Genomic DNA, 27,812 nt, shown 5'->3' with positions numbered 1-27,812 from the left:
CTCTCCCGAGGGAAAAATTGGGGTGTGAGTGGGAGGAAAACAGCAGAATATTATGGATGAATCACTTCTTCTCAATTATATGAGTGTTGTCCCTCCCCTTTATTATGAACCTAGCAAAACTGTATTTCAAATCCCTACTCTATGAGGTTATTTTAAAATTCTTTTCTTTCTCTCTCTCTGTCCCTCTTTCAGATTGCTAAGAAGACCCGAACACCAACTTCTGGCCCAGTAATCACCAAGCTGATCTTTGCAAAACCAATTAATAGCAAAGCAGTTACAGGACAGACAACTCAAGTGTCACCAGTCATTGCAGGTTGTACTTCATGACTTGTTTTGCTGTGCTGTTTTTCAAGGGCTGTGGAATGAAATGGTGATACTGAATAAAAATCTTGCAGTTCACTTACTGTAGCTTTTGTTGCTATGTGAAGTGCATCACATTTCAGAATTTTAGAAGTTTAAAAGAACTTATAGCTAATATGTAGCTGCTTAAGATGGTACACCACATCTGCATGTTTTTATTTTTATATCAGGCCTCAGTCATTCAGATTGCTAGCTGTGAAAGTATTTGCATATTAATAAGCTTTAAAATTGCTAACAAAAACTAAACAGATCAGATATGGATAATACAGTATTTATTTTTATGCAATTCACAAAAGCTATGCAAGACTCAAAGTACTTTGAAATAATGTTAAACACACAATCATGTGTATAAGAAGGAAATTGTACTTTATTAATAACATTGGCTCTCTTTGGCTAAAGCCTGGAATGTCGTCTCTGAGACAGTGAGAATGAATTAGGTCAATAAGTGTGTACTGATGTAGATCATCAGCAGATGTGTTGAGTCACACTTCCTTATTTTAAAATCCTATGCTGTATAGCAGTTGCAGGGACACAATCAGCTTGAAGCCTTAGAGTTTAAAAAGTAGCTTAAAGTCTTACACCTGTCCTGGAATACCGCTGCCAGTTTTTATGGTTGTACAAGTTCACCTTCTATATTTTGTTAAGATGGTTTTCTTTTCCCTGATGCTATGTGGAAAAAGTCCTCACAGAGAAAATGGACTGATTGATTCACTATGCAGAAAGTGCTAGCAAATGTGTAAAGTGAATGAACTGAAAAAAGAAAGCAAATTATTTTTTCCTCTAATATTTTCCACGTATTGTAATTGTAAATGTTACTTGTTGCAGACAGTATTCTCAGACAGAAATGTGACTTTAAAGCTTACAGTGCCCCTTTAATGAAATTGTATGGTGTGTCCATGTCTAGGTGCTTACTTTCATAGAAATGTCTATAAATATAAACAAACATGATGAGAAATGATTTGGCAAATAATCAGCTTGGTTTTGCCCTCTCCATTTTGCACTTTCAGCTCTTCTAGACCAGTAGTCCTCAGGCTGTGGTTTGCAGACCATGTCTAAGGGGTCCATGAAAGACTTAGACTGAAAACTAACTGAACAGAATTCAACTATATATGATACAGAGAGCAGATTTCCAAAGGGGTCCGCAACGCCGTTCGAAATTTGTTAGGGTCCTGCAAATAAAAAAAGGTTGAGAACCACTGAGACAATATACATTCAGTGTTCAGTTCCATTGCCTACATAAATATAAAAATAAGATCTAGGAGAAGCTGTAAATGATCTCTTAAAACAAATATGAAAGATAAGGAGTCCACAGAGCTTGGAAATAGGCTGTTCTTCAACTTCTACCAGACTGACAGAGTCTCTTAGGCCACAGTCCTGTGCAGTCTGATGACTTACTGAACTTTATGCATAAGTGGCCCATGAAAAGACACAACTATCTCTGCAAGGTTCCTTTTAACTTTTTATCCATATAAGCTGCATGTAATATGAATTACAACCCTTTTCGTATCTGGCTTTGCTTCCTGTTCCTTACTCCTGCACCTGATCGTCAGTCTAAGTAGTACTTCTTTTCTTTTCCTGGTTTCCATGCTGTTCTGAAAGAAAGTAGCTTCTGCTTTCCTTTCTCTGCTCTCCTAAAATTTGGTCTTAAACTTCTAGATGGGAACTTAAATATTAATTGTAACATTGTTAAAAAAAGAAGAAAAAAAAAACCAAAACAAACCAAAAAAAAAATTTGCACAAAACCATATTAAATTTTCACTAGTAATATATGAAAGAGTGGAAATTAGCTAGGACTATAGCAAGAAATTTACATGTAAGAACATGCCATTTTATAATTTCTGTTAAGTCTGTTTCCACTGCAGTTCTTGGAAGCTCTTGCATTGGAACAGAAACACAAAATCGACAATTAATTCAGTATTTTAAAAGATTTGTATTTCAACTTAATTTTTCTTTTAAACGAATGTGCTAGAGAATCAGGACTTCTTTCTCTCAGTCCATACAAGAAAAGTGTCACTGATAGGTAGAACTCCTTCTCTGAAAAGGGGAAAAATGTTTTTAAAGATGTGTTCACCAAGCTTGCCAGCTGAGAGAGTCTCTGGCCTTCACTCACAGGGAGGGTGTGGCACCTGTACTTGCTGATATTTTTAAGCTGACTGGGAGGATCTTACAGCTTCTAGCTTTTAGCTTCCTAAAGTTTAAAGTAAATGTCAACAGTGAGCCTTCCAATTAGGAAGGAAACAAGAGTGGTACTCAGGGGATAGACAGAGAAGGGGAAAGCTGCTATCTTCAGAAAAACAAACTGGAAACAATGAAAAGTATTGAAGGTGAGGTTTTCATTTCAGGTTTGTAAGAACACCATGTTTCTTCATTTAAGGGCTATTAGTAACAATGGAGTTATATTTTTTTCATTGTACATTTTTACTAAACTTATAGATAGGATCATTTTTTAATCTTGTGTATAGACTCCCTGGGGGAGGGGATTTTTCACTAGAATAATGCTGTTTCAGGGTGCTGATGGAACCGTGTTGACACTTGTCTGTCATCTTACTGCTCAATTCTTTCTCTTGTCTTTGTCCCTTGCCTGTAGAGCAAATACTTTCATCTTAATCAAAAAGTCAGGGGAAAGTAACATGGCTTTTTAAATATTTGGTGCTATTGTACATGGAAGATGTGAGCACAGGGGAGCAGTTGATCTCAGTAGTTCCCATTCCTGCTGGAGCACTCATTTGTAGTAGGCTGGTGGACTGGTGTCACACCAGTTTTCCCAGTGTCATCGTTTCTTGCTCTGCATTCTGACTCCAATTGCCACCATTTCGCCTTTTATTTCCATTTTAATTACTTTGTTTTATTTCATTTTTTGTTCTGTCTCTCACCAGTTCCCTCCCCACCCCCCATTGCCCCAGGGCCGGATTTAACTCCTATTGAAATAAATTAATGGGTGTGTTTCCAGTGACTTCATTGGAAGGTAGATTGGGGCCACAATAGCCATAAGCTACTCAGTGTGGGCATCCAGTGGTTGCTGTGTCAGCCTGGGCTACCTTCTGGGAGAAGAGAAGGTTGGGCTAGTGAGCTGCTCCTTGTACACATGTCTTGTTCCCAGGGGCTGCTGTAGGAGCAGGGTGAGAAGGCTTTTAAGGAGCCAGCTATTACAAGCGCAGAGGCGTGTATAGATCATTAACTTTGGATATTTTTTTTCTAAAAGCAAGCTAAGAAAAATGGACTATGATCTAATGCAGGCTGCCAGTTTTGGGGCCTAAACTCCTTAATTATATCCCTCTTAAGAATTAATAATTAGGTTGGATACTTGTATCCCTATTTTACAAAATATTTCTTACCAATATAAAGTCAGTCCCATATGAGCGTCAGCTCCTGCTTCCCACTACATTTGCTCGGCTGCCATCCTTTGTGTCTTGTTGATATGGCAGCAGGGCTAAATCACCAGTGCACTTGCCACCATCAAGCTGTATGTGACCCTCCATGTTTTCTAATAAAATAGAGATCAGATAGTGATGCCACTTGTTTAAGCTTGTTACCTTTGCCTGTCATGTCGGAGCAGATGTTTATTCAGGTTGCACTTTGATCTGGGGATAGCACATTTACGTTGCTCAGTGACACATAAAATACAATAAACAAATCCCGAAGGAGTAAACTTACAACTAATGTTTACAGATAAACTAACAAAAACTCCCCTCACCATCCTAAAATAGCTCATTTCTGCTGGTTGGCTTTTTAATCTTTCAGTGGGTTGTCTTGAATACTCAGAATCATCTTCTGAGTGTGCTGGTCTTCCTGAAAAATGGGAAAGTCACTGGGTGTTTGCGCAGCAGGCATTTATCAAGAGGGCTGGGGCAGGGTGATAGTAAGTGTCATGCCAGAACTAGCTATTTGTGTAGGGCAGCATGATGTCAGAGTAGTGCAGAGAAGATTGAGCTAAAACTCAGCTCTGAGAGTAAGGAATAATCAGTGAAACATACTGAAAATATCAATGTAAATTTAACTTTTCAAGGTATTTTTAGACATGAGGTTTATTTGGAAAACTCCCCAAAGCAATGTGTTTGCTTCTAAGGCAGTTTGACTATTTCCTTGCCCATTAAACATGATCTAAATAACACTGGTGTCGTTCCACTGATATCAAGGTAACTTTCCCTTTGAGGTGTTGCCGAGATGCATAGGCATTCTGTTAGCGCCCATGATATGGAAATAAACCTTTTACTTGTAAGGCTGTCATAAACAAACTTATAAGTAATTAGGGTGACCTTGTGCCTCTTGTTTACAGGTAGGGTTCTTTCACAGACTGCTCCGGGAACGCCACCAAAGACCATAACCATCTCTGAGAGTGGAGTTATTGGGCCTTCTTTAGGTTCTACAACGCAACAGACACCGAATAAAATAGCTATCTCCCCGCTGAAGTCCCCTAATAAGGTAAAACACCTTGCCTTTTGTGTCAGTGTGGTGTGTATGTATGAAGTGCACTGAAGAACTTTAGTAGTATGGAATTGTTCACTGCAGAATGAATTTAACCAGCTTCTTCATTTTGCTCAGCAGCTGACAATGGTGTCGGTGGCCTCGCAGCCTCCTAACTCCCCTCAGAAGACGATGGGTGTTCCTCTGAATGTAGCCTTAGGACAGCAGATCCTCACAGTGCAGCAGTCAGCACCCTCTTCACCTGGCAAGGCCATAGTCAACCATACAACTGCTCAGGTATATATTGGCTTTCCTTGTACTATACAGTTTTATCTTCCATGAGTCAGCTTCAATTTCCACTCTCTGTCTGAGAGCACTCAGCTGTCACAGGGTGTTCTTGTTCATGGGGACTGCCAGCCACCAGAAGCATCACCCTGTGGAGCAGGCAGTCTTACTACCCAGGGCCAAAATGAATGCTATTAAATCTGAGATCACTAGGCATGCAGAGGGAAGTCAAGCGGTTGGACAATGACTTATCAAAGCTGGGGAATTGAATGGTCCATCAACTGCTTTTTAAATAGAAGAACAAAAGCTAAATCCATAAGTATGTCAAAAGGACTTGAAACTTGTTTTACAGGTTATCTGTAGAAAGCCTCTCTCTCTTTTTGGTTTGAATCTCAGAGGTTTTGCATACCTCCTGGGAGATTGGGGCACTCTGCTCTCCACAAATCAAGCCCTAATCTGTAAGGTTGTACCATTTCTTTATACAGAATTGTTTCTTCTTTCAAACTGTGGTGTCTTCCACAAATACAGAAGTTTTTGAGCAGGCCAATCCAGTGACAGTGAACTCAGGGTTTTCCGGCTGTTGAATACAATGTGATAGCAAAGGCTGGTTTTGAAAACCCGCTACTTCTTCCACTATTTGTTGCAAGTGGAAAAGGAATAATGTGTTCAAAATCAGCTGAAGAAGGTGCAGAGTGAGCCCGTTTGAGCCTTTTGGGGAATGGAGATTTTCCCTCATAACTTTGCAAACTGATTCATTGCCTATTTCATATCTTCTCTGTTTATTTTTTCTTTTCTTTTACTTGGTGCTAACACACTATCAAGTTGCCCCACTACAGGTCCTGATTGTACAGCTGCTACGCACATGAACTTCTGTAGAAATCAATGGGAGTTCTGTGCCCAAAGAGCCTGCAGAACTGGGTCCATAGTGAGGATTAGCTCATACCAAGTTTTAGGCTGTTTATTGCAGGAGCCTATAGCTTCAGTACACAGCACTTCTGCCAAAGATCACTCATTTATCTCTGTAGATATGTGTTACTTTCATCATTGTGCTGCTTGAGCCTTATTAGGCAGATGATGATATCTGGTTTGCATCTTCTTATTTTATTAAGGACTGGAAAGAAGCCTGGATTGTGGTTGAGTAGATTGAACTTTAGCAACAGGATACCTTGATCAATTTGTGTAAGTAATAAGGGACAGCACACACAAGTAAGGAAAGAGCTAAGGCTGCTACTCTGTTTTCACTGAGAACACTTGGTCGAAATACTGCAGGTCTCTCATTTCGCCATATTGGAATCCCCAAGTACCAGGGAACAGTGGACATGGAGCCTTGATCTCGAAGGCACTCATGAAACTAGTGCAAAAGCTGATTTAAAACCAGAACTGGAGTCTAATATCTAGTGAAATTAAACTCTTAATCTTTTTTGCTTTATCTAGCATCTGGTCCCACACCCTTTTTAGGATGAACAAATATCTCACTCACAGAAAGAATCAGAGCTGACAATAGAGAAAGTTGTCCACAGTTTGTGCTTGCAGAGTATGCTGTAGAAAAGAATCAAGTATCTCCCCAAACTGCCATACATTTGCCAGATGATACTCTGTTGTACTATATATGGTAAAATAAGGGATTTCCAAACAGCATCTATTTGTTTGGTAGCTCTAAAAGCTAGAGATAATACAAGCTTCTGATGCATAATAGAGGCTTTAATTTCTGGACATCTGGAACTAACACTGTGTGGCTCAGCTTGTCTATCTTGAGAGCTGTCTGTTGGCTTGTTTTGTGGTATAACAAGACATCACCACCACCTCTGTTAGGTGGTTTCCTCTTCGTTTCATTTTTTCCCTTTTAAATTTCATCTCAGACACTCTGTAATTATCCTTATAGTAAAAAGCACCATGCAGTGCTGAAGATTGACAGGACGATGGGACAGGTACAACCCCAATAAACAGTCTAGCTCAGTTTAAAAAAAAAAATTTCTTTTGTTAAAACAGCTATCTCTCAAGGTTGTCTCACTGCCAACATTTCAGAGTGGTAGCCGTGTTAGTCTGTATCAACAAAAAGAACGGGGAGTACTTGTGGCATCTTAGAGACTAGCAAATTTATTTAGGCATAAGCTGTCGTGAGCTAAAACCCACTTCATCAGATGCATGCCAAGAGTGACCAGTGTGTCTGACTAGGTTAAAAAAACAAGGTGGGTGAGACTGTCTTTTTGAACTAGGTTCTGTTGATGAAAGAGACACACTTTTGAGCTATACAAACTCTTCTTCAGGTCTGGGCAAGGTATTCCCCAAAAGGCTCAAACGGGCTCACTAAATACGAGCTCACAGCTAAATACGAGATGAAACAGATTGTTTAAGTAGTTAACACACATTCAAGGTGAAGTGGCCCGTAAACATCTCTGCAGTTATAGGACAAAAATGGGGACTTAGGGGGTTACAAATCATTGTAAATCTGTAACCCACTGACTGCCGCTTTTCCATCCTATGACTTCAGAGTTGTTAACGGGCCACTTCACCTTGAATGCTCCCTTAAAATATGTTAACTACTTCTTTTTAGAGTATGTGTGATGTGCCTCCTCTGGCATGTGACCAGGATTCATCACCGAATTTGGTCCGCTGGTTGGATCATTAGCTGCTTAGACCCAGGGCAGTACTGACTTGGAGCACAACATGAATGCTGATCCATGCTGCCCTGTTAATTACTTATGCTAAACAAACTGTTCCACCTTGTATATAGTTGTGAATCGCTGAGTACCTTTTCTAATAAGAGCACTGTGTAGCTTGAAATCTTGTCTCTCTCATCAACAGAAATTAGTCTAGTAAAAGATACTACCTCAACCATCTAGTCTCGCTAATATCCTGGGCTACAACGTGGCTACAACAACAATGCAAACAGGTTGACAGACAGCCTCTTCAGCGCAGCCTAGAGACTATATATTCCAATCACACAGTACATCAGAGGAAAATCTAATGTAGCAATGATTGCTTTGCCCAAGATGAACCAAACTATCCACAAATAGCTATGGTTACATACTTCTTCCAAATACCATGCCTAATAAAGTTTTTACGGAAGCATGAACTAAAGGCTCAAATCTTTCTCTTCAAGGACTCGTTGATGCTTTTTCTGTATTCTGTTCAGGAAGGACTGTGGTTTTCGTGTCAGACTAAGACATCCGTTTATAGACTATCTTCCAAAGACTTAATTTCACACCATGTGTTGACTGAATAGTGTAGGCGGGGGCTTTTCTATGTTGGAGAGATTGTTGTGGTCTGGCCACAACAGGATGCATGTTCTGGCATTGTCTTGTGGTTCACAATTCCCAGCAAAACTTATGTAGTGTGATATTAGGTATATTGGATGTCGTACTGGTTCTTTCTGGGGAGGGAACTTCCTTCAGGTCTCATCAAGAGCCAAAATATTAACTTAGTCTTTTATCGCTGGGACAAACCTTAGTGCAGGAAAATCAGCTTCTTCTGAAAATAGCCATGCAGCTGTGCAATGTAGAAAATGTGACTTCTAAGCACTTAAGGGAACATTTTTAGTTAGCTCTAAAGCAGAAGAAATGGGTTTCACATTAAGTGAGGCAGCACCGTTAGATTTCCAAAGGGGTCTCCTGTTTGTGTGTAAGAACTGAGTCTCTATTTTTGCTTCTTTTTGCTCTGAAAATAGCCTTTTCCTGTTGGTGTTTAAATTTGCCAGTAAGTCTGTGTTGCTAAAATACGAAACAGCAATATATGCTGAACCTGATGACTTCCACCTCTGATCAGTTACATTATTCATTTAGCGGAAAACTTGGTTGCTGACTTGCAGAAAATTGTCTGCTTAGGAGCATCCCATATGAGGCCCTCACTGTATTTCAGCCTAGCAAAGTTTACGGGCTGCTTATTAAAAAGGACTAGTGTAGGGCCATATGTTCTAATTGCCTGTATAAGTAGGGGTGTTGCCAGCAGATCAAGGGACGTGATCATTCCTCTCTATTTGTCATTAGTTAGGCTTCATCTGGAGAACTCTGTCCAGTTTTGGGCCCCAAGCTACAAGAAGGATGTGGTAAAATTGGAAAGAGTACAGCAGAGGGCAACAAGAATGATTAGGGGCCTGGATCACATGACTTATGAGGAGAGGCTGAGAGAACTGGGATAGTTTAGTCTGCAGAAGAGAAGAATGGGGGGGAATTTGATAGCTGCCTTCAATTAGCTGAAAGGGGGTTCCAAAGAGGATGGATCTAGACTGTTCTCAGTGGTAGAAGATGACAGAACAAGGAGTAATGGTCTCAAGTTACAGTGCGGGAGGTTGGATATTAGGAAAAACTTTTTCACTAGGAGAGTGGTGAAGTACTGGAATGGGTTACTTAGGGAGGTGGTGGAATCTTCTTCCTTAGAGGTTTTTAAGGTCAGCCTTGACAAAGCCCTGGCTGGGATGATTTAGTTGGGGATTGGTCCTGCTTTGAGCAGGGAGTTGGACTAGATGACCTCCAGAGGTTCCTTCCAAGCCTGAGATTCTATGCCTGACCTCAGAGTATTGATCTTCTGCAGTTGTGTCATTAGTAGCTGACCAGCAAATGTTTAGCTTATGGAAACAAAATGGCTTGACTTTATTAAAGATCATATCATTAACTACTTTGAATGTTATTCTGGAGTGGCAGTTGAATGCTAATGACTTTCTATGAATGAGGTATCTGTATAATAAAATTCCAGGACTGTCGCTCTGTCAGTGTGTCACTTTGAAGCTTGGAAAGTCTGAGTCAGTGTGAGGTAATGGAAACAGGTATAAGTATGGCTTAGAGCTTTTTTTGTTAAAAATATCACTAGTTTCAGTCATCACTGGGATTTGCTGTCTGGTACTCTCCAGTTTTTAAGTTCCCAGCCATTGCTGGCTGTTTTAGACATGTGGCTTTGTCATTGACACCCATGCAATTGCATGGGCTTTCAGGTACTAGTACCTTTTGTGATGGCTAGTAAATTCTCAAGTCTCTCATCCTTGCTCGTATAGATTCACTTCACACCAGTCATAGCTTTGTTAATTTTATTTGTTAATAGTCTGTTAATTTTGTTGCAATTAACATGACGTGAAATTGCACTTTATTCAGCCATCTACCTATCATCCCTTTCCAAGGTGTCTTGTAACTGTCCAGAAACATGTTGTATGCAGTGTTGTTGTAGCTGTCTGGGTCCCAGGATATTAGAGAGACAACGTGGATCACGTAATGTTTTTTAATGGATCCGCTTCTGTTAGTCAGAGAGAGGAGCTTTTCACTTTGTATGTGAGCTTATGTGTTGAATACGCTTGAGACACTGAGGGGTTCCTACGGTCAATTGGCAAAGGGTTCGTTGTAATGTAACAGCAACTCTTACCAGACCTGAAAGCTCATTACACCCAAAGCATTACTGCCATGGCATTTATCTATAAATAATGTTGTGTAAGGTATCATATGAAAACAATGATATTAATGACAAATGTATTAAAAGTGAAATGTGTGTCTGGATACTTCCTGATATTATGCTTTTAAGTTAAGTCTGTAACCAAAGAAAAAATGGGTTTTCTTCCAGACAGGAGGGGAAGATAATTATCTCCCCGTCTCTGATGTAAATTAAGCAGGTTTCGCCCAAGACAATGGGGATTATATTTACATACTGAGTCAATAGGAAAAGCAAATTAACTGAAGATCAACATAGACAGCATGTCAGCATGGCGTCTACACCCCAAAGAACAAACAGAAGGGGAGAGAGACTTTGTCAGGAGGTATGCTTTGAAGGATACATTTCAAAGGTGAACTGGCCTATAAGAAGAGTGGGGAAAAAACATGATGTTTATCCATTTGCTGAGGAAACCTCTTGTAGGGTGTAGGTGACTTGAAAATCTGGCTCCTGGTATAACTGAATACTAGCAAGTTCTCCAGGAAAAGTTTTAGGTGAGAGACTGTTTTAGATAAGCTTAACTTGCTAAAGTTAAGTTCTCTTCTTGTAGAAGCATGTTCTATTTTTTGTTTTATTTGTAACCATGTCTGTTTCTATTAGCTTTGCTTAATATCACTTAATTCTCTGTTCTTTGTCAATAAACTTATTCTTGGTTTTACTTGTAAATTCTTCTCAATGTTGTAATACTAAAGGGTGAATTCTCAGGTGAGCTACTTGGTAATTTCTGTGAGCATCCAGTGACGGGCCGGAGGAGAGTGTTTGGTCGGCTAACAGACAGGGAGGTGTCACCTGGTTTAGTTCCAACAAGTCTCTTTTGCTCAGGCAGAGGGGTAACAAGTTCACCCATAGTTCTGGGCTCCCTGAGAAACTGTATAATACCAGTGACGCAGCCTGGTCTTGACTGTTTTGTCTCTCCATTATGTGTATATTTGATAATATGAACTATGGTTTAAGGGCTTAAACACACTCTAGATCTCATTCTCAGATCAAATCCTGCTCCCTTTTTAAACCTTTGTTTAATGAACTGTTGGTTATTGCTTGGATGCAAGCAATCAATGGACCATAATTAAGTCACCTGAATGTTATAACTGTCAGGGTCTGATCCAAAGTTCATGGAAACAATGAAAGGCTTTCCACAGTCTTCCACGAGATTTGGATCAGGCCCTTTAAAGAATACACGTTACATTTCATATAGTAGCGAAGTTGTTCTCTGACACTGATCAGCCCTTAAAGGAAGAGAGGAAATTCTCTGCCCACATCGGTCTGTCTATGGAAACAGCACGTTAGCTATAGCTGTGATTATAGATGATGTTTACTCTGAATTGCTCTTGATAATTAAGGTTACAGCACAAAAAGATTTTAAAAATACCCCAAGAAGCAACTTACTCATAAAATCTATTGAGTGGGTTTATGCTTTCAGTGGAATATAAGTAGATCTGGTCTTCGCTTCTGCCCAGATCTGTAGCTGGTGAAATTTGGAAGGTGAAGAGGGAGTAGGCAGCTAGGCTGGAAAAGAAATTGAAATAGCCCATCTAGACAAGACAGTTTCATGGCATGAATCAAAATTTTGGCAGTGGGACTGAAGAGAAAAGAGCAGATTTTAGAAATGTTACAGAGGAAGAAGGAACAAATTTTGTAAGAGCCTGGATGCGAGGAGAGAAGGTAAACAAGAGAGTCAGGGTTTGGAATTTGAGAGATGGGGAGGATGGAAAAGTTGTTAGCAGTGATGGAGAAAGTCAGGTGAGCAGCAAATGTGTATATTTAAAATAAATACATGCTCTCTATTTAGTGTGTAGGTTGAGAAAAGCCTGAAATAATGAAGTCTCACATGTTGTAAATATTCCGCTATCCTCGACTTGGATTTCACATGCATGCTGCCTACCAAATTCCTTTCCTGCTTCCTCTCCCCTTTTTCCTCTCCCCATTACTTCCTTTTTGTCCTTAGCCAGCCCACACACTATTGCCCACTGCTTCAAAGCCTCAAGGTTCATAGCCTCAGTTCCATTTCCAGTCGGAGGCTGCATAGTGACATGTAGGCTTTCTATACTGAGCTGTGGAAGGGGATGCTCTACATAGGCAGAGCTGAGTGTTGGAGTGACAGTGCCCGAGTGGGACATCCACTTCCACACAGACTGAAAAATCATAAAATTGAATTTGTTTTTATTCACAATAGTTTGGGGGAAAGCTCTTTCTCAAAGTGTCTGCTGTATAGTTTGTGTTTATTTGACATTGGCTCTTGATTGAGTGACGGTTTTGCTTATGTAGATGATTCTGGTGATTTGGGAGTCTGGTATAATGGATTGAGAATGGGACTGAGCTCCCTTGGTCTTGCTACCGACTCCCTCTGTGTCCTGGGAACTTAACCTTGCTGTGCCTGAGTTTTCAGTGGATAATAGTGACGTGCTTCACAGAGGTACTGCGGGGGTTAATGAATTGTTCACTAGCAAATGTAGGGATAGAAACGGTGACACCTCCCTACCACTGTCAGGTAACTTTGTGCTGCCTGTGTTGTTTAACAGGCTGTGAAGTCAGCAGTACAGACCATCACTGTGGGAGGAGTGAGTACATCTCAATTTAAGACCATAATTCCCTTGGCAACGGCCCCCAATGTTCAGCAGATTCAGGTACCTGGAAGCAAATTCCACTATGTCAGACTTGTTACGGCCACAACAGCCAACAGTTCAACCCAGTCAGCCAGTCAGAATCCTAGTACCAACACACAACCTCTTCAGCAAGGTCAGTGGTGTCCATTCATACCCTATTTTATTTGTCTAATTTAGGTTTATTAAGCACTAACAAATATCTCCCCACCCCCCCACTACACAAAGGGTAAATAAAATGTCAAATGATATAAATCTGTGGCCCTGGCCAGCTGTGCTAGTTTTATACTAGGCCCCTGGCTTTGAAAGGCTCTGTATCCCATTACCAACTCCAGGATGCGTTTGGAAATGCTCTGATATTCAACTCCTCATTCCCTAGAGACTGGCTCCTGGGGTGCCCAATATGCTGTTGTTCCCAGGCAAAAATGTCAGACACTCATCTGCTTGTTGGGTGATTGTTGTAAGTCTGATACCCTGTGCCTGCCTCGGTATGCCCAAATGTGAAATCTGAGCAATGCCATATATGCCTCACTGGGATGTTGTGAGGATTAATTAATGTTTGCCCAGCCTGTTGAGGTCCTTTGATAGACAGTGATTTAGAACTGCACAGTACCCCTTGTTTTTACCATGCATTTTCTGGTGATGGTGATGGAATGGACAGTAGCAACCAGAAGATTTCACACCTGTTCTCCCCTTTGCAGATTTATATACCACTCCCATTAATGCCAAGAGGAGCTCTGCACATAGACTGATGAGAAGTGTTGGTCTTAAATATATGCAGTTTGCTAGATGGCAGTACTGAATATTTAGTAAATATGTTATGTTGCCATAAATTAAAGGGCAAGAGGAATACGTTGGTGAGCAAAATTAGGGGAGAAAAGGCTGCCTAGAGAGTTTTGTTTAAGGGGAAAATGTAAGATCCAATTTGTCCCTAAATTTAGGTTTTGTGAAAACAAACTTTGACCAGACTTTAAGACAAATGTTTTAACAGTTGCCATACATTTATTTTGAACTGTTCCCATGTATTGTATAAATTCCAATAGAAAATAAAATCCTGTAATGTTTTAGTGCAGACATTGCAGCATAGTGCTAATACTATACTAAACTGAAAGTGAAATAGATTAGAGTGCAACTGTTAGTTTTTGCATTTCTTTCTTTCCACTTGGACAACTAGCATAAATAGTGAAGACTTAATCCAGTTTTAAAAACCTTTTGTTCTTTACAGTAACACTGGTTTTGAAAAAAAGTTAGGATTTTTTGATCTACCAGTATTCTCCCAGAGCCTGATCCTGAAAACACACACTTCTCTTTATGTGCTTGAGTAACCATCATTTTCATTGGTGCTTCTCATGTGTGTCAGTGCTTGACTGGGGCCTAAGCGAGAGATCTAGAGAATCAGCTGGCAATTGCTTGCAGTACTATGTTTCCTGCAAATAACAGGTTTAGCTCTGTTTTCAGAGAGCCACTGGAAAAAAACAATCACTTTATAAATTAAGTCCACTCTCAGTGCACAAGTTAAAATGTAAAAACAAATAGAACAACAGTAAATAAACTGAAATAAACAGGATGTAACCAAATAAAATGTTACAAGCATAATCAAAATACATTTTAAAAAGGCAATAAACGCCACCATCTTACATACAAAAGTAACTGTTTATTCTATGTACGTGAAAGTGATAAATTGCTTCAGGATTAAATTCTAGAGACTCTTTATAAATGTGCACATATAGTGTGACATGGGATATTGTTTCTTTTAAGCAGCTAAGCCAGTGGTGGTGAATGCAACTCCAGTGCGGATGTCTGTCCCAATAGTACCAGCTCAGACTGTCAAACAGGTGAGTTCAACATGAAATCCATATTGTAGTCTCATTTCAGCTGGCAAACAGGTGTCAAAATTCTGACTCTGGAGGTAAAATAAGATGATTTATATTGTTCTGCATGGATTCTTGTCTTCAGAATGACTCTTCAAAAAGTGTAGTTTTCTGCAGCGGATAAAAAATGATGTGTTGACAGTGTCATAAAGATTTCTTCTCTTCCAGGTGGTGCCCAAACCAATCAACCCAACTTCACAGATAGTTACTACTAGTCAGCCACAACAGAGACTTATTATGCCAGCTACTCCATTGCCACAGATACAGCCAAACCTCACTAACCTCCCGCCGGGCACTGTGCTGGCGCCAGCACCTGGCACAGGAAATGTAGGCTATGCAGTTCTTCCAGCTCAATACGTCACTCAGGTATGGTGTTAGCACAGGGCAAAATGATTAAATTGTTTTGATCCCTTCCTTCAATTTAGGGCTTTGGCTTGCCCTTTGCCAAAATGTGGTCCAGAATCAGAATGAAAAGGAATGGGAATTAAACCCATGATTTAAGATCGAAAAGGTCCAGCAGCATGTACAGGGATTTTTGTTAGCGTGCTGCGTATAATTGGTAGAGACCTTGTTGTACAGTTCTTCCTGCAGCGGCCTCCCTTATGTAGGTAAAAAAAGATCTGGAACAACACAGGACATGAATGGCAGGAGGGAAATGAGCAGCAAGATCTTTGTCCTTGGTACAAAGAAGCAATGGAAGAAAGACAATAGGCCAGATTTTCTGAAGTGTCCAGCACTCACATTTGGGGCCAGATTTTTTTAAAAGGGCTCCTCCTATTTTTTGGCATCTGAATGAAGTGGCCAGATTTTCAGAAGTGCTCAGCACCCAAATAGCTCATATTGTTCTCAGAGGGAAGTGCTGGCAGCCAAGCACTTGGGAAAATGTGACCACTTCATCTAGATGCCTAAAAGGGGGCTGTTAAAGGCAGAGCTCTCTTGAAAATCTGGCCTCGTGCAGAAAAATAAATTTACACTGAGAAAGCAATGAGTAAAAAAATACAAAGCCAAGCCACCTGCAGGGGATTCTGATGAGCGATGCATGAGGAATGCTCCTGTAGTATGTGCTTCCTAGGAGAAGGTCCTGGGTGCCTAGGTCTTGCTGCTCATATTTCTTGCACCTAATTCATCATGGCATGAAACAAGAAGGTATGCAGGTAAACCACAGTCAAAGGGAGTGCAAATCAGCCATGGTTTCTTATTTTTGTTAAAGTAAATTCTGAATGGAGGTTGCTTCGTGTGAATTTGCTCAGATTCACCCCTTGTAGCACAGGTGCAGTGATCAGGCACCAAGATCCACTCTGCAAAGAAAGAAAAGGGATCTGATTAAAGGGGTGAGAACCATTTGTAACTCCAAGCTTTCACCTGGTGGGTGCAGGTATTCCTGTAGATAGCTGATATACAAAGCTATTGGTAAAGCATTTTAGCATCCGTCTGACTAAAAGTTATTACATAAGTAGCTTAAAACTAATGCAATCCAAAGGTTCCAAGATAAAATGGATAAAAACATAATGTAAAATAGACCAGGACATTTCTGCTGAATATAGAGTAACCCTTAGAGTGCTTAGGTCTTGTGAGTTTGTGAAACCTTCAAACCATTCACAAACATGGATTAGGAGAGTACATGATGCATACAGCAGTTTCAGAAATGCTAACTAGAAACTGTGTATTACAAAGCTTGTTGTATAAAATTGTAGAAGCTACAGAATATACATTTATACTTTGTGTTTTGTTAGCTACAGCAGTCATCATACGTATCTATAGCAAGCAACACTGGTTTTACTGGGACATCTAATATCCAGACACAAGCAAGGCTACCGTTCAATGGGTGAGTATTTTGAAAATACTTTTAGAAGCTTGCTACATCTCCCCAAAAGATGGTAAGGTATTTAATTAGGACAGACTATCCTTGTTTGAAGAGTTTTTTAGGAAAAATTAGCACGGTGGGGTGGGGAGGCTGCGGTCTGTGCTATTCTTGTTCTGTGGCTAAATAAAGAACATCTCTTTCTCTGGCTGTCAATCCAGTGCCTCTTACCATCACTAAACTTGGTCAAAGTCAAATCTTGTGTTTTTTCCCCAATCCCATAGTAGGAGTTTGAACAGAGAGCTGGCCTGTGGTTATTTATTATATGTATTGGCAGTAGCCCGTAGGAGCCCTGGTCATGGACTTTCCCTTGAAGTTGATTGGAGCAGCTGGGTGCTTGTGAAAACACAGCCATTTATGTAGATACCTGAATATGATTTGAGAATGTAAGTTCACGCCCCCCCTCCCCTTTTTTTTAAATCTTGCCTTAGTTCCAAGGTAACACATTGAAAGTGGAAACTTTTCAAATTGAGATGCCTCCCCCTCCTCCCACGCAGGCTTAGAAATTCTACCCTGTTCTGCTGAGCCTGCCTTTTTCTGGAAGTCTTACATTTAAAAGTGTTTGCTGTGATTTAAAAAATACAAACCAAATAAAAAAAAAATTGTCTGAGCTAATCTTGAACCCCTGCCTGATACCCCCTTCCCCCCCCCCCCCCCCAATAAATGGCTTTGTTTTCAGCATCTGGGAGAATGTCAGGATCAGAGGTTACCACATATGTCAGAATATAGCTGGCCAGGTAGGATAATTGAAAAATCCTAGCCTTCAGTGGTTATTAAGCCTGATCTCTGACACAGAATGCTCTTATGTAAAACTAAATAGCTAGGTTCATATGCTGCTTGTCCCTTGCTCAGGTCTCGTCTGCTTGCCTAGGACTGTCATTTTGTCATTTCATTATCATTTTTAATTCACGCATAAACTCGATGAAGGGAAGGCATAGTCTGAATTTATTTCTTCTCTATAGTACTGGATTGGTTAGATTCACAACAGCATCACAAACCCCTGCTCCAGATTAGATACAGTCCCATGGAGAGTGGTCTTCTTCAGGTAATGGCTGCAGCACACTCAGGCCAGTCTACACGACAGAATAAATCGATTTAGATACGCAATTTGAGCTACGAGAATAGCGTAGCTGAAACAAATATCTAAAATCGATTTACTCACCCGTCTTACCGCGGCGGCAGAATCGATGTCCGCGGCTCGCCATGTCGAATCCGGAAATCCGTTCGTCTTGGTGGAGTTCCGGAATCGATCTAAGCGTGCTCAGGGATCGATATATCCCATCTAGATCAGACGCGATATATCGATCCCCGAGCAATCGATTGTAACGCGCCGATACGGCGCGTAGTCTAGACGTGGCCTCAGTTGCACTTTCCTCTCACGTTGTCCCCTCTTAGCCTTGTCTCCTTTCTTTCTCTTAAGCATAGCGTTCAGCCGGGGTCATGGCAATCGCCTACCTCTTCCTTGACTTTTTTACTTACTAATTGTATTTCGTAATCAGTGTCATAGACATTTTAAAGCTCACATTGTAGGAGACAAGTCTAGTTTGGCTTATGGGATTTCAGTGGATCAACATTCTGAACTTAAAGAAGAGAGACGCCAATAATAAAATGGTTCTTTTCCAGAATTATGCCATCCGAACCTGCAAACCGCCCCAGGAAGCCGTGCAATTGTACGAAATCTCTGTGTTTGAAACTGTAAGTGTGTGTGGTTTTAAGTATTTTCTCTTTAACAAATATTTTAGTATATTGCCAACATTAAATTAAAATATTAAAGTAACTCTAAAGGGTGAGTTCTGTATATAAAAAGGATTCCAATGTAAGGCTCTCAATCCATCCACAAATCATCCTGCCATAAGTGCATATGATACTTAATGAGACACACTTTAGGCTGTGTCTATCCTAGCAATTTTTTAAGTTTCTGAACCTTGTGGTTTCACTGGTGAGAGTATCATGGGAACACTGGGGTAGATTGCCCATTGGCATTTCAGCTGGATGACAGAGCTACTAGTGGTCACCTGAACCCTGTCCGCATGAAGGCTCCTCCTGTTGCTACCACCACTGGAGATGAATCCGTTTGTCCATCCGTGGGAGACTAAGTACAATAGTCTGGTAGACAAAGCCTTAAAATGTCATTTAGTGAAAAAAGAAACTTACCAATGGAACTGCGAGGCTCCTTACATCCTGCGAGATGTCTCATAGACTTTAAAGTCAGAAGGGACCATTGTGATCATCTAGTCTGATCTCCTGTATATTGCAGGCCACAGAACCTCACCCACCCACTCCTGTAATAGACTCCTAAACTCTGGCTGATTTACTGAAGTCCTCAAACCATGGTTCAAAGACTTCAAGTTGCAGAGAACTCACCATTTACACTAGCTTAAACCTGCAAGTGACCCATGCTTCATGCCACAAAGAAAGGTGAAAACCCCCAGGGCCTCTGCCAATTGGACCTGGGGGAAAGTTCCTTTCTGACCCCAAATATGGTGATCAGTTGGACCCTGAGCATGTGGGCAAGGCCCACCAGCAAGACACCTGGCGAAGAATTCTCTATGGTAACTCAGAGCCCTTCCCGTCTAGTGTCCCATTTCCTGCCATTCCACTCCAATGCCTGCATCAGTATCTGGTGTGAATATGTGAGGATGTTCAGTTGGGATGATACCACACCTTCCCACATAGTACAATGTCAGGAGATTGTTTTGTGGCTCCCTAATGCTTGGATGATGAAGAAGGCATTCAGAGTGGTTGTGCTACTGTTAGAGAAGCTTATATAACAGCAATCTGAGTCCTAGTTAGGAAATCTGTCTGGCATCTGCCAATTTTAGGTTATTTTTAATGTAATGCCTGTCATGTTCATAATGTGGGCATGCACATACTTATGAGCTTAGAAATTTTTCATCACACTAGAACAGAACTAATCATGTATATTTAGTTTTCCTTCAGACATCTCACAGCCTGCATGATTGTTATTTATAGAGAGCCAAATGTGTGCCAGACATGAGGTTTCCTCCTGGATATCAGCTTTTCCCAAATGTTCTGTGAAATCTAAAGGGGAGAAAAGATGCTGATGCTTATATACTTTGCATTTACATAACACTGTACAGAAATTAACTGAGGCCTTGTCCGCCACGTGATTTGCTCCAGGTACAGCCATCTGTGCCCAAAAACTAGTGCAGTATGGTGTAATCCGCTAATGTAAACTGCCATTTGCTCCAGGGGAACTTTCCCCTGCTTGCACATGGGGTAGTCCTCACAATACACCTGTGAGGCAGGTTAGGCACCTCATTCCCACAGGTTTCAATTTATTTATCAGTGAATTTCAAATACACCTCTACCCCAATATAACGCGACCCGATATAACAAGAATTCGGATATAACGTGGTAAAGCAGCACTCCAGGGGGGTGGGGGCAGGACTGCGCGCTCCGGCGGATCAAAGCAAGTTTGATATAACGGGGTTTCACCTATAATGCATTAAGATTTTTTGGCTCTCGAGGACAGCGTTATATCAGGGTAAAGGTGTACCTTTGAAAATCTGACCTTTACTCTCTCTATGTCTCAGATTCCCATTTTAAAGACTGGGGGATGATGAGGGGGGGAAGGCTATAGTACCTTCCCTACCTCACAGGGGTGCTGTAAAATTTGTGAGGTGCTGAGACACTATAGTAACGGAATTCACAGAAGTACCTGAGGCAGACAGCTATCCAATCAGCTCCTCCGTTAAGCACCTTTGTGATTTCTTCTTCCCACGGCAGTGCATAGGAAAAATCCCTGATATAATCTATACAGCCCTATTCCTTCAAATCCCTTCTTTAGACTCACCTCTGCTGCAAAGCCTGCAATACCCTGGCAATTGCTCATGACTGATTGGATGATGTGCTGTGGCTGCCCCTCTTCCTTCCTTTTCCTATTCCCTGACTCCATTCCTGCCATTCCTCACTCTACCCCAGTAAAAAAATTAACAAGCACAAAACCAACAAAACTTGCCACTACCAAAGTGGTGCCGATCCTGGGCCACATTACTTGTAGATTATACCCTATCACTTACCTTACTTTGGGGTCTGATGCTGTATGCCCTCCGGCCAGAAATTCTCTCATTCATGTCTATACAGTACTTGGCCCAATGGAGTCCCAATCCCAGCTGGGGCTTTTAGGAGTTACTATCATAGAAATGTTTACTGTGGCTACTACCACAGCTAGTGTGATGCCTGCATACCATGTTTGTAAATCCCTTCTGGGTCTCCTATTTCAGGTATTGTGATTGTTTTGCAAATGGTGAATTCTGCAATAACTGCAACTGTACCAATTGTTATAACAACCTGGACCATGAAAATGATAGGCAAAAAGCAATAAAGGTAAGAGGTGTTTTGTTTCTCTCCTTCAAAGTTCGCAAAACAGAAAAGCCCGTCACAATGTATCTATTTCAACATACTCAACCCTGCTATTGAAACTGGATAGTTTGCTTCTTGTTTTACATCTCCAGCTGGGATGAAAGTAGCCACCTTTTCCTGTTGGGTTGGGAGGAGAATGTGATTTACTTACTCCAGCACAATCTTGGGTTTCTCCTTACTGCACTAGTCCTCTAGATCTTGCTCCCTGCATGAACTGTGACACACCTTTTGGATCTGCATTGATAGGCCTGCCTTGATAGAAACCCTGAAGCCTTCAAGCCCAAAATAGGGAAAGGAAAGGAAGGGGAATCAGACCGGCGGCACAGCAAAGGCTGCAACTGCAAACGATCAGGATGTCTCAAAAACTATTGTGAATGCTATGAGGTAAGACGGGTTTCTTGTCTTGAAGAAATACATTGGCTTTTTCTCCTTTCTAAATGTCAGTCTTGCCCATTGCACTGTCCGTAATTAAAACTTGTAACTATGTATAATTTCTCCAGTGCATACTAAGTTTATGAGCCAGCAATGGAGAATAAAATAATATTTTAGGCCAATCACCCTTTCTTTTGTTCTTTTTAGGCAAAAATCATGTGTTCCTCAATATGTAAATGCATTGGCTGCAAAAACTTTGAAGAAAGCCCAGAACGAAAGACTCTGATGCACTTAGCAGATGCAGCAGAAGTAAGAGTCCAGCAACAAACAGCTGCAAAGACAAAGTTATCGTCACAAATCTCAGATCTGTTAACGAGGCCAGCCCCAGCACTGACTAGCGGAGGGGGGAAGTAAGTTAACACGTTTCATCCTCTGGACTTGGCTTTAACACTGTTTTCATGATTCAGATATCTTGCTGCTCTGCTGGGGTGGATTTTAGCAAGCTAAGATTACTTCAGTCATTGACATTTGTATTCATGCTGTAGGTTTTGGTGGCTGTTATTTAATATTTGTATTACCATAGAACTCAAGAGCCTTCAGTCAGACTCAGGGCCCTTTTGAGCTACGTGCTGTACAAATGCATATTACTCTCTGTCCCGAGTAATAGTGAAACCTTTCTGGAATATATAAGCCGCCTAAATTTGCAGTTGAGCTAATTTCATCCCCTGAATGCATTTAAGTGCTGTTGGTTGAAAGATGTATAGTGCATGGCTGCTGCCTAAACTATTCAAATACATCCCTTACAGAGAAGAGAATTTATATAACAAGTTTGTCAGTCAAGATATACTGGATCATTATGACTTTGAAATGAGTGCAAGTAACATGAAATTTACAAAAAACAATTGCAAGATACTGTATACATATATCTGTGGTATAGAAAAAGGGGTTTGTGTTACATTGTAGCATTTGAGAAATACTAATAAAAAACCTGTACCAAAATGTATACAGAGAAGGAGACGGAGTTAAATTTACATGTGTATGCTCAAATTTGCCACACTTCTGTGTGTCTAACCATGTAACTTTAACATTCTCTTAATGCAGTTTTTAGCATCAATACAGGTGAAATCCTAATGTTAAATCAGTTAATTAGCAGTTTTCCTACAACAAAAAATTATATGGAAAATTATGCATTCTCTATCTGTCTTCATGGCTGTAATAAGCCTCTGTCCCAAATCTGGACCTTAGCGTCCAAAATCTGGGTGCTTAGCATGAACCTCCAAGCTTAATTACCAGCTTGGATCTTATCTCGCTGCCACCAATCAGGATTCTGAGTACCTGATAAACTCTCTGGTCTCCCCAAACCTTTCCCTGGGGGACCCCCAAGACTCAGATGCCCTGAGCCTCCAACAAAGGGAAATAACCCACTTCCCTTCCTGCTCTTTACTTCCTCCCAGATTTTCCCGCCCTGGGGATACTAGGAGATTTCCCTGCTTCAATCCCTTGAAACACAAAACAGAGAGGACGATTTACCTTCCCCCCTCCTTCTTCTCCCCCCTCCCAGTCTTTCCCTGAGAGAGACAGTACTCCTGGCACAGAGATTCCTATCCCCTTGCCTTAACTAGGAAAAGAAAATCCAACAAGTTTTAAAAAGAAAACTTCATATAAAAAGAAAGAAAATACATAGAATATAAACTCTGCATTCAAGAGACAAGACAGGGCTATTGCTTATAAGAAAATAGGAATAAACAGTCTGATTCAAAAGATATCCAATTTGAAACATTCCAGCAAGTTACACACATGTAAATACAAACTACAATATAAACCTATTGCTTTTCCTTTTGTACTCACAACTTGGTAACAGAAGGGTAGAAAGAAGCTTGGAGATAGAAAGAAAAGCTCTTCTCTCATAGCCGAGAGAAACAAAACAGACAGAAAAAAGCCAAAACCCCCCGGAAGTTCCCTCCCTCCCTTTGAAAAATCCGGTCTCTTGATTGGTCCTCTGGTCAGGTGTTTGGTTCCCTTTGTTAACCCTTTACAGGTAAAAGAAACATTAACCCTTAGCTATCTGTTTATGACAATGGCATTCTGCAGTCTGTCTCAAAATGTACTGAGATGGAAGCAGCCACAAAACTGTCAGCGTTGCCTCTGAGAAGTGATCTTCCTGCTTAGCTGTAGGGTTTGTTCAGTATTTTCAGTCTGGGGCAACCTCAGATGTAACCCAGAAACTGTGGAGCAGATTCATCCTGGTCAGATCAGCCCTGATTGAAAACTTTGAATGTGCTCTATCTCTGTTTGAAAGGGCATAATCCTAAAGTTAATGAATTGGATTCATGGACTGTAGTACAGGGAAAATGGAGAGGTAAGCAATATTTTCCTTGTTTGACAACATGTCCAAGTATATATTAGTATTGCTGTAGGGACTGTCTAGAGGGCTTCCTTCAGCTTCTGACTTCTCAGTGCTTCAGAGAGAGTTTTGTAGCTAGTGCATGTGGTGTAGCTTATTGATGACAACAGTTAAGTTTTTATTTCCATTTCAGATTGCCATTTACCTTTGTAACCAAGGAGGTGGCTGACGCGACTTGTGATTGCCTGCTTGCGCAGGCCGAGCAGGCTGAAAAGATGGGCAAGTCAAAAGCAGCAGCGGAGCGCGTGATCCTGGAGGAATTTGGACGTTGTTTGATGAGAGTCATCAATTCAGCAGGAAAATCCAAAAGTGACCCCTGTGCCATGAACTGCTGACTCTTGCATAGGAGCCATGGTAAATTGGACTGAACATGACACTTAAGGCACAGGGACACTTTGGTTCACAGCAGAGGATTTAATATTATTTTATTGTTAATTTGGTGCTTGTTTTAAATTGACTTGCATAATATTGAAACAAGAAAATCTTTTATAATTAGGAGTAGAGTCTTTTAAATTTTACCTAAATTCTCTTCTACTTATGACGATGCCTGAAGGTGAATTTTTCTTCCTGTTGTACAGCTTTTAACTTTCTTGGGTTTGGTAAGAGTTAGATGTTTTCTTCCTCCCCCTTTCTCTAAGAAAATTGTCCAGAGAGTCTTTATAAATTATTATTATAATATATATTATTTACAGTGTATAGAGTTGCATCACTTTGTTCACATGGAAGAATCAGACACTGGAAGAAAATATTTTTGGCAGTAGACCACAAAAACAGTATATCTGTGGAGGAATTAATTCTGAAAGGACATATATAGAAATGAGCATCCTCACAATACTGACAATACCAAATTAGATAAAAGAACATCACTCTGCAACCCTGGAAGGCAACGGAACAGTGCTAAAGACCCGATTCAGCAAGGTCCTTAAGCACAAATAATGTTAAGCATGTAGGCAGTTGACTTCTTGGGACAACTTACCCATTTAGCATCGCATATGTTCTTAAAAACCTTACTGAATCTGGGCCTCAGGGCACAACTTTTAAAATGGAAAGTATTTAAATTTTTCTTTAAATGATGACAGAAATGTCATTACTGGCTTGCTGAATTGTCTAAAATGGAAGTTGAAGGACAGATGATTGGCCATACATTCAGAAAGAATTAAAAGCAATGCTGTAAAAGCAAGTTGTCCATCCAAATTTTATCATTAGATAAACATCAAGCAGGGAGATGCTGTTGTGCATCTAGGGCTCAATCCTGCAAGGTCCTGAGCATTCTCGCTTCTCATTGAAGCCAGAGAGCATTTGTAGCCCTTAACACCTCATAGGATAGAGCCCTTAAACTGGCAGAAAATGAGATTATTGTTGTGTACATTTACACAGAAACTGAGATTACTGGGTGTGAGGGAACCAACCCTTATGTTTTCCTGTTAGCACAGGTTTCATGTGAGATGGATTCCAAACTAGCTGCATCCAAGTTAATCAGAGAACTTGTGTGAAGATCAGACTCCCTGTAAAACTGTGGACCTTTTTGATACCACTTTTTTAATCTTTGGAATTCATTTGGCTTATTTTTTAAAAAGTGTTATTTAGGATTGCAGTTTGAGCCATGACATGCAAGTACACTGATACGGATTCAAGGTCACCATCAAAAACAGATTACACCTGACCTTTTGTTGTGTGGGGAACAGGGAAGGAATCAAATCAGGTCAAATACAGTTGTGCATAGAAGACACTTAAGGATGGGAACTTTTTCTAGTCTTTACTATAAACAGTCCCAAATCACATTTTTGGTAGTGTAGCTATAAATTTAATGAAAGGAAATAACCATGTTTAAATTCACAGGCATTTATTTAGTTAGATATCTTAATCCTCTCTGTAATTATCAGAACAAGATTGATACTTTTATTTTCCAAAAGGGATTTTATATTCTTGCTATGTAATGGTGTGTATATATTCTTTAACATATATTTGTGTATATGTAGCAAATACACATACACACACTTGCGAAAAGGGAATCCGCCATTCATTAAAAAGTATGTTTTTTTAATAATTAGGATCTGGATTTCTAAAATGTCAGTGCGATAACTTTAAATGTAGATAGTTCAGCCATTCATCTTACTTTTTAGTGACTCAATATAGTATGTCCAGTAAGATTTGTATAAATGTAAATTAGTGTAAGTGGATAAAGTAAGACCTAATCAAGTTATTTTTCAAACAGATTGCAATACACCTTCTTTTGTCTAGAACTAAATCCATGTTAATTTTGTATATATTCTGTGTCCTATTCTAAATTGCACCTTTTGTGATGTGTATTTATATACAGTATGGAGAAAATGTTTGTGAAACTTTGGATTACAGTTGTAGATGATGTATGATGGCATTGCTTGTAAAGATTTTGAAGGTGCAATCAAATACTCTTAGTTCTACTTGTTTTGAACAAGCTTTCATTGAGCTTGTTTCCCCTACCCACCCCCCTGCCCACCCCCGCTTAGTATGTACTAAATCATTTTTGTACTTCCTTAGCCATTTGCAACAAACTGCTGAACAAGATTTACAGTCAAGTTCATCCAGTTATTTTAAACAGATCTGGGGTGGGGTTAAAGGTTCATTTTCTAGTTCTATTTACACCTGAAAGTAGAAAGATTAAATTTATATTTACTAGACCAATTCAGAAAATACACTTTTCTATATTGTAAAAAGTTGGCTAAATCACAAAGAAAAATAAACATTTATATTATTCTGTAAACATTATTTTTGAATTCTGTTCCTTTAGAGCTGGCAAGAACATTAACAGTTTTATTAAAGTACCTGATTTATTAATTCGGGGCCAGGTTGTCACCGGAGTTGCATTTACTAAGGCCCCAAATCGGCAAAGCACTTCCGTGTCATTAAGCATGTGATTAAATACCATTGACTTCAATAGGACTGGAGCACATTCTCAAAGCATGTATGTGCTTATATGTTTTTTTTTAATAGGGATTGACTTAAGTATGTGCTTAAGTACTTTGAAATGGGGCCAAAAATATACATGCACAACCAGGTAATTGGGCCCAAAGGGGTATTTTTGTATTTAATTACCTCTCCTGCATGAGCAAATCCAGGTTCTACCCCTGTGAAGAGTGAACAGATGTAGTCCTTGATCCAGCAAACAGATCCATATGGATGGACCGTCGTGCCCTGTCAAGATCCTGTTGAAGTTAGTGGGACTTCATACAAGCACAAGAGTCTCTCCATGCAAATCTGATTGCAGGATCAAGGGTGAATGTTCAGGGGCAACTTTGGCCACAGCCTTTGAAAAATTGGCCCTAGGCATTTTATTGGTTTAATAAAAAAAAAAAAAAAAAAAAAAAGTTCTTGAGGAGCAGGTAGGTTTCTAAGTATATCCTGTAAGCGTTACTGCACTGCATAAAAACGGTGAGTTTTAAAGACAAAACTGCTTTTTTCTGCAAAATAAAACTTGTATTTTATTTAAGCTCCCCTGGCCATTTCCTCTTGAGCTTTTTTTTTGGTATTTATTTATTTAGTGTGAAATCAGTGCTCATGGAAGTGAAGGATTAATCCTCCTGGCTAGAGCTAACGAGGTGCAGTGCTCCAAAGCTGCCGCCCCTTTCTTCCCCCCCGCACTCGGCCCTACTGATGCATCTCAGTCATGGCCTGCAGTCAGTAGTAGTGCATGTCTGCTATTCCATTTCTGAGCAGACCATCAAACATACTGCATTGTGCAGTGAATGCGTTCCGGACAGTTGATCACTCCGGATTAGAATGAGGCCACTAAACACATTTGGGACCTGATTCCAGAACCAGCTCAAGTGCCGTGGTGGTGGTCTGGGAGGGACTGCAGTGTGCTAGATGCTTTACAA

General features: G+C 40.3%; 1 protein-coding gene and 1 long non-coding RNA gene across 9 annotated transcripts in view; one reads left to right on the top strand and one right to left on the bottom strand.

Annotated features, from left to right (window-relative positions):
• LIN54 (lin-54 DREAM MuvB core complex component) overlaps positions 1 to 26,698 on the top strand; it is a 69,255-nt gene extending 42,557 nt beyond the window's left edge. For 3 of the 8 annotated variants that reach the window (XM_075066110.1, XM_032785701.2, XM_032785702.2), the window contains exons 3-14: positions 193 to 313; positions 4,637 to 4,782; positions 4,903 to 5,061; positions 12,981 to 13,197; positions 14,820 to 14,896; positions 15,101 to 15,298; positions 16,666 to 16,757; positions 18,417 to 18,488; positions 21,041 to 21,143; positions 21,426 to 21,563; positions 21,759 to 21,961; positions 24,089 to 26,698. In XM_075066110.1, the coding sequence (XP_074922211.1) occupies positions 193 to 313; positions 4,637 to 4,782; positions 4,903 to 5,061; positions 12,981 to 13,197; positions 14,820 to 14,896; positions 15,101 to 15,298; positions 16,666 to 16,757; positions 18,417 to 18,488; positions 21,041 to 21,143; positions 21,426 to 21,563; positions 21,759 to 21,961; positions 24,089 to 24,290 (1,728 nt within the window). In that variant the 3' untranslated portion in view covers positions 24,291 to 26,698. Of the gene's footprint in view, positions 1 to 192; positions 314 to 2,499; positions 2,685 to 4,636; positions 4,783 to 4,902; positions 5,062 to 12,980; positions 13,198 to 14,819; positions 14,897 to 15,100; positions 15,299 to 16,665; positions 16,758 to 18,416; positions 18,489 to 21,040; positions 21,144 to 21,425; positions 21,564 to 21,758; positions 21,962 to 24,088 lie in introns of those variants that run through there. The other 5 variants (XM_075066111.1, XM_032785703.2, XM_032785704.2 and 2 more) reach the window with 5 other exon arrangements.
• LOC116827860 (uncharacterized) lies at positions 653 to 4,626 on the bottom strand. The gene is made up of 3 exons (XR_004374404.2): positions 4,055 to 4,626; positions 3,696 to 3,844; positions 653 to 1,529 (listed from the first exon to the last, which is right to left on the bottom strand). It is a non-coding gene; the product is annotated as an uncharacterized LOC116827860 (long non-coding RNA).
• Positions 26,699 to 27,812: the final 1,114 nt, after the last annotated feature.

This window comes from Chelonoidis abingdonii, chromosome 5, assembly GCF_003597395.2.
Source record: "Chelonoidis abingdonii isolate Lonesome George chromosome 5, CheloAbing_2.0, whole genome shotgun sequence".
Lineage (NCBI taxonomy): Eukaryota > Metazoa > Chordata > Testudines > Testudinidae > Chelonoidis > Chelonoidis abingdonii.
This window is presented reverse-complemented; position numbering and strand designations above follow the sequence as displayed.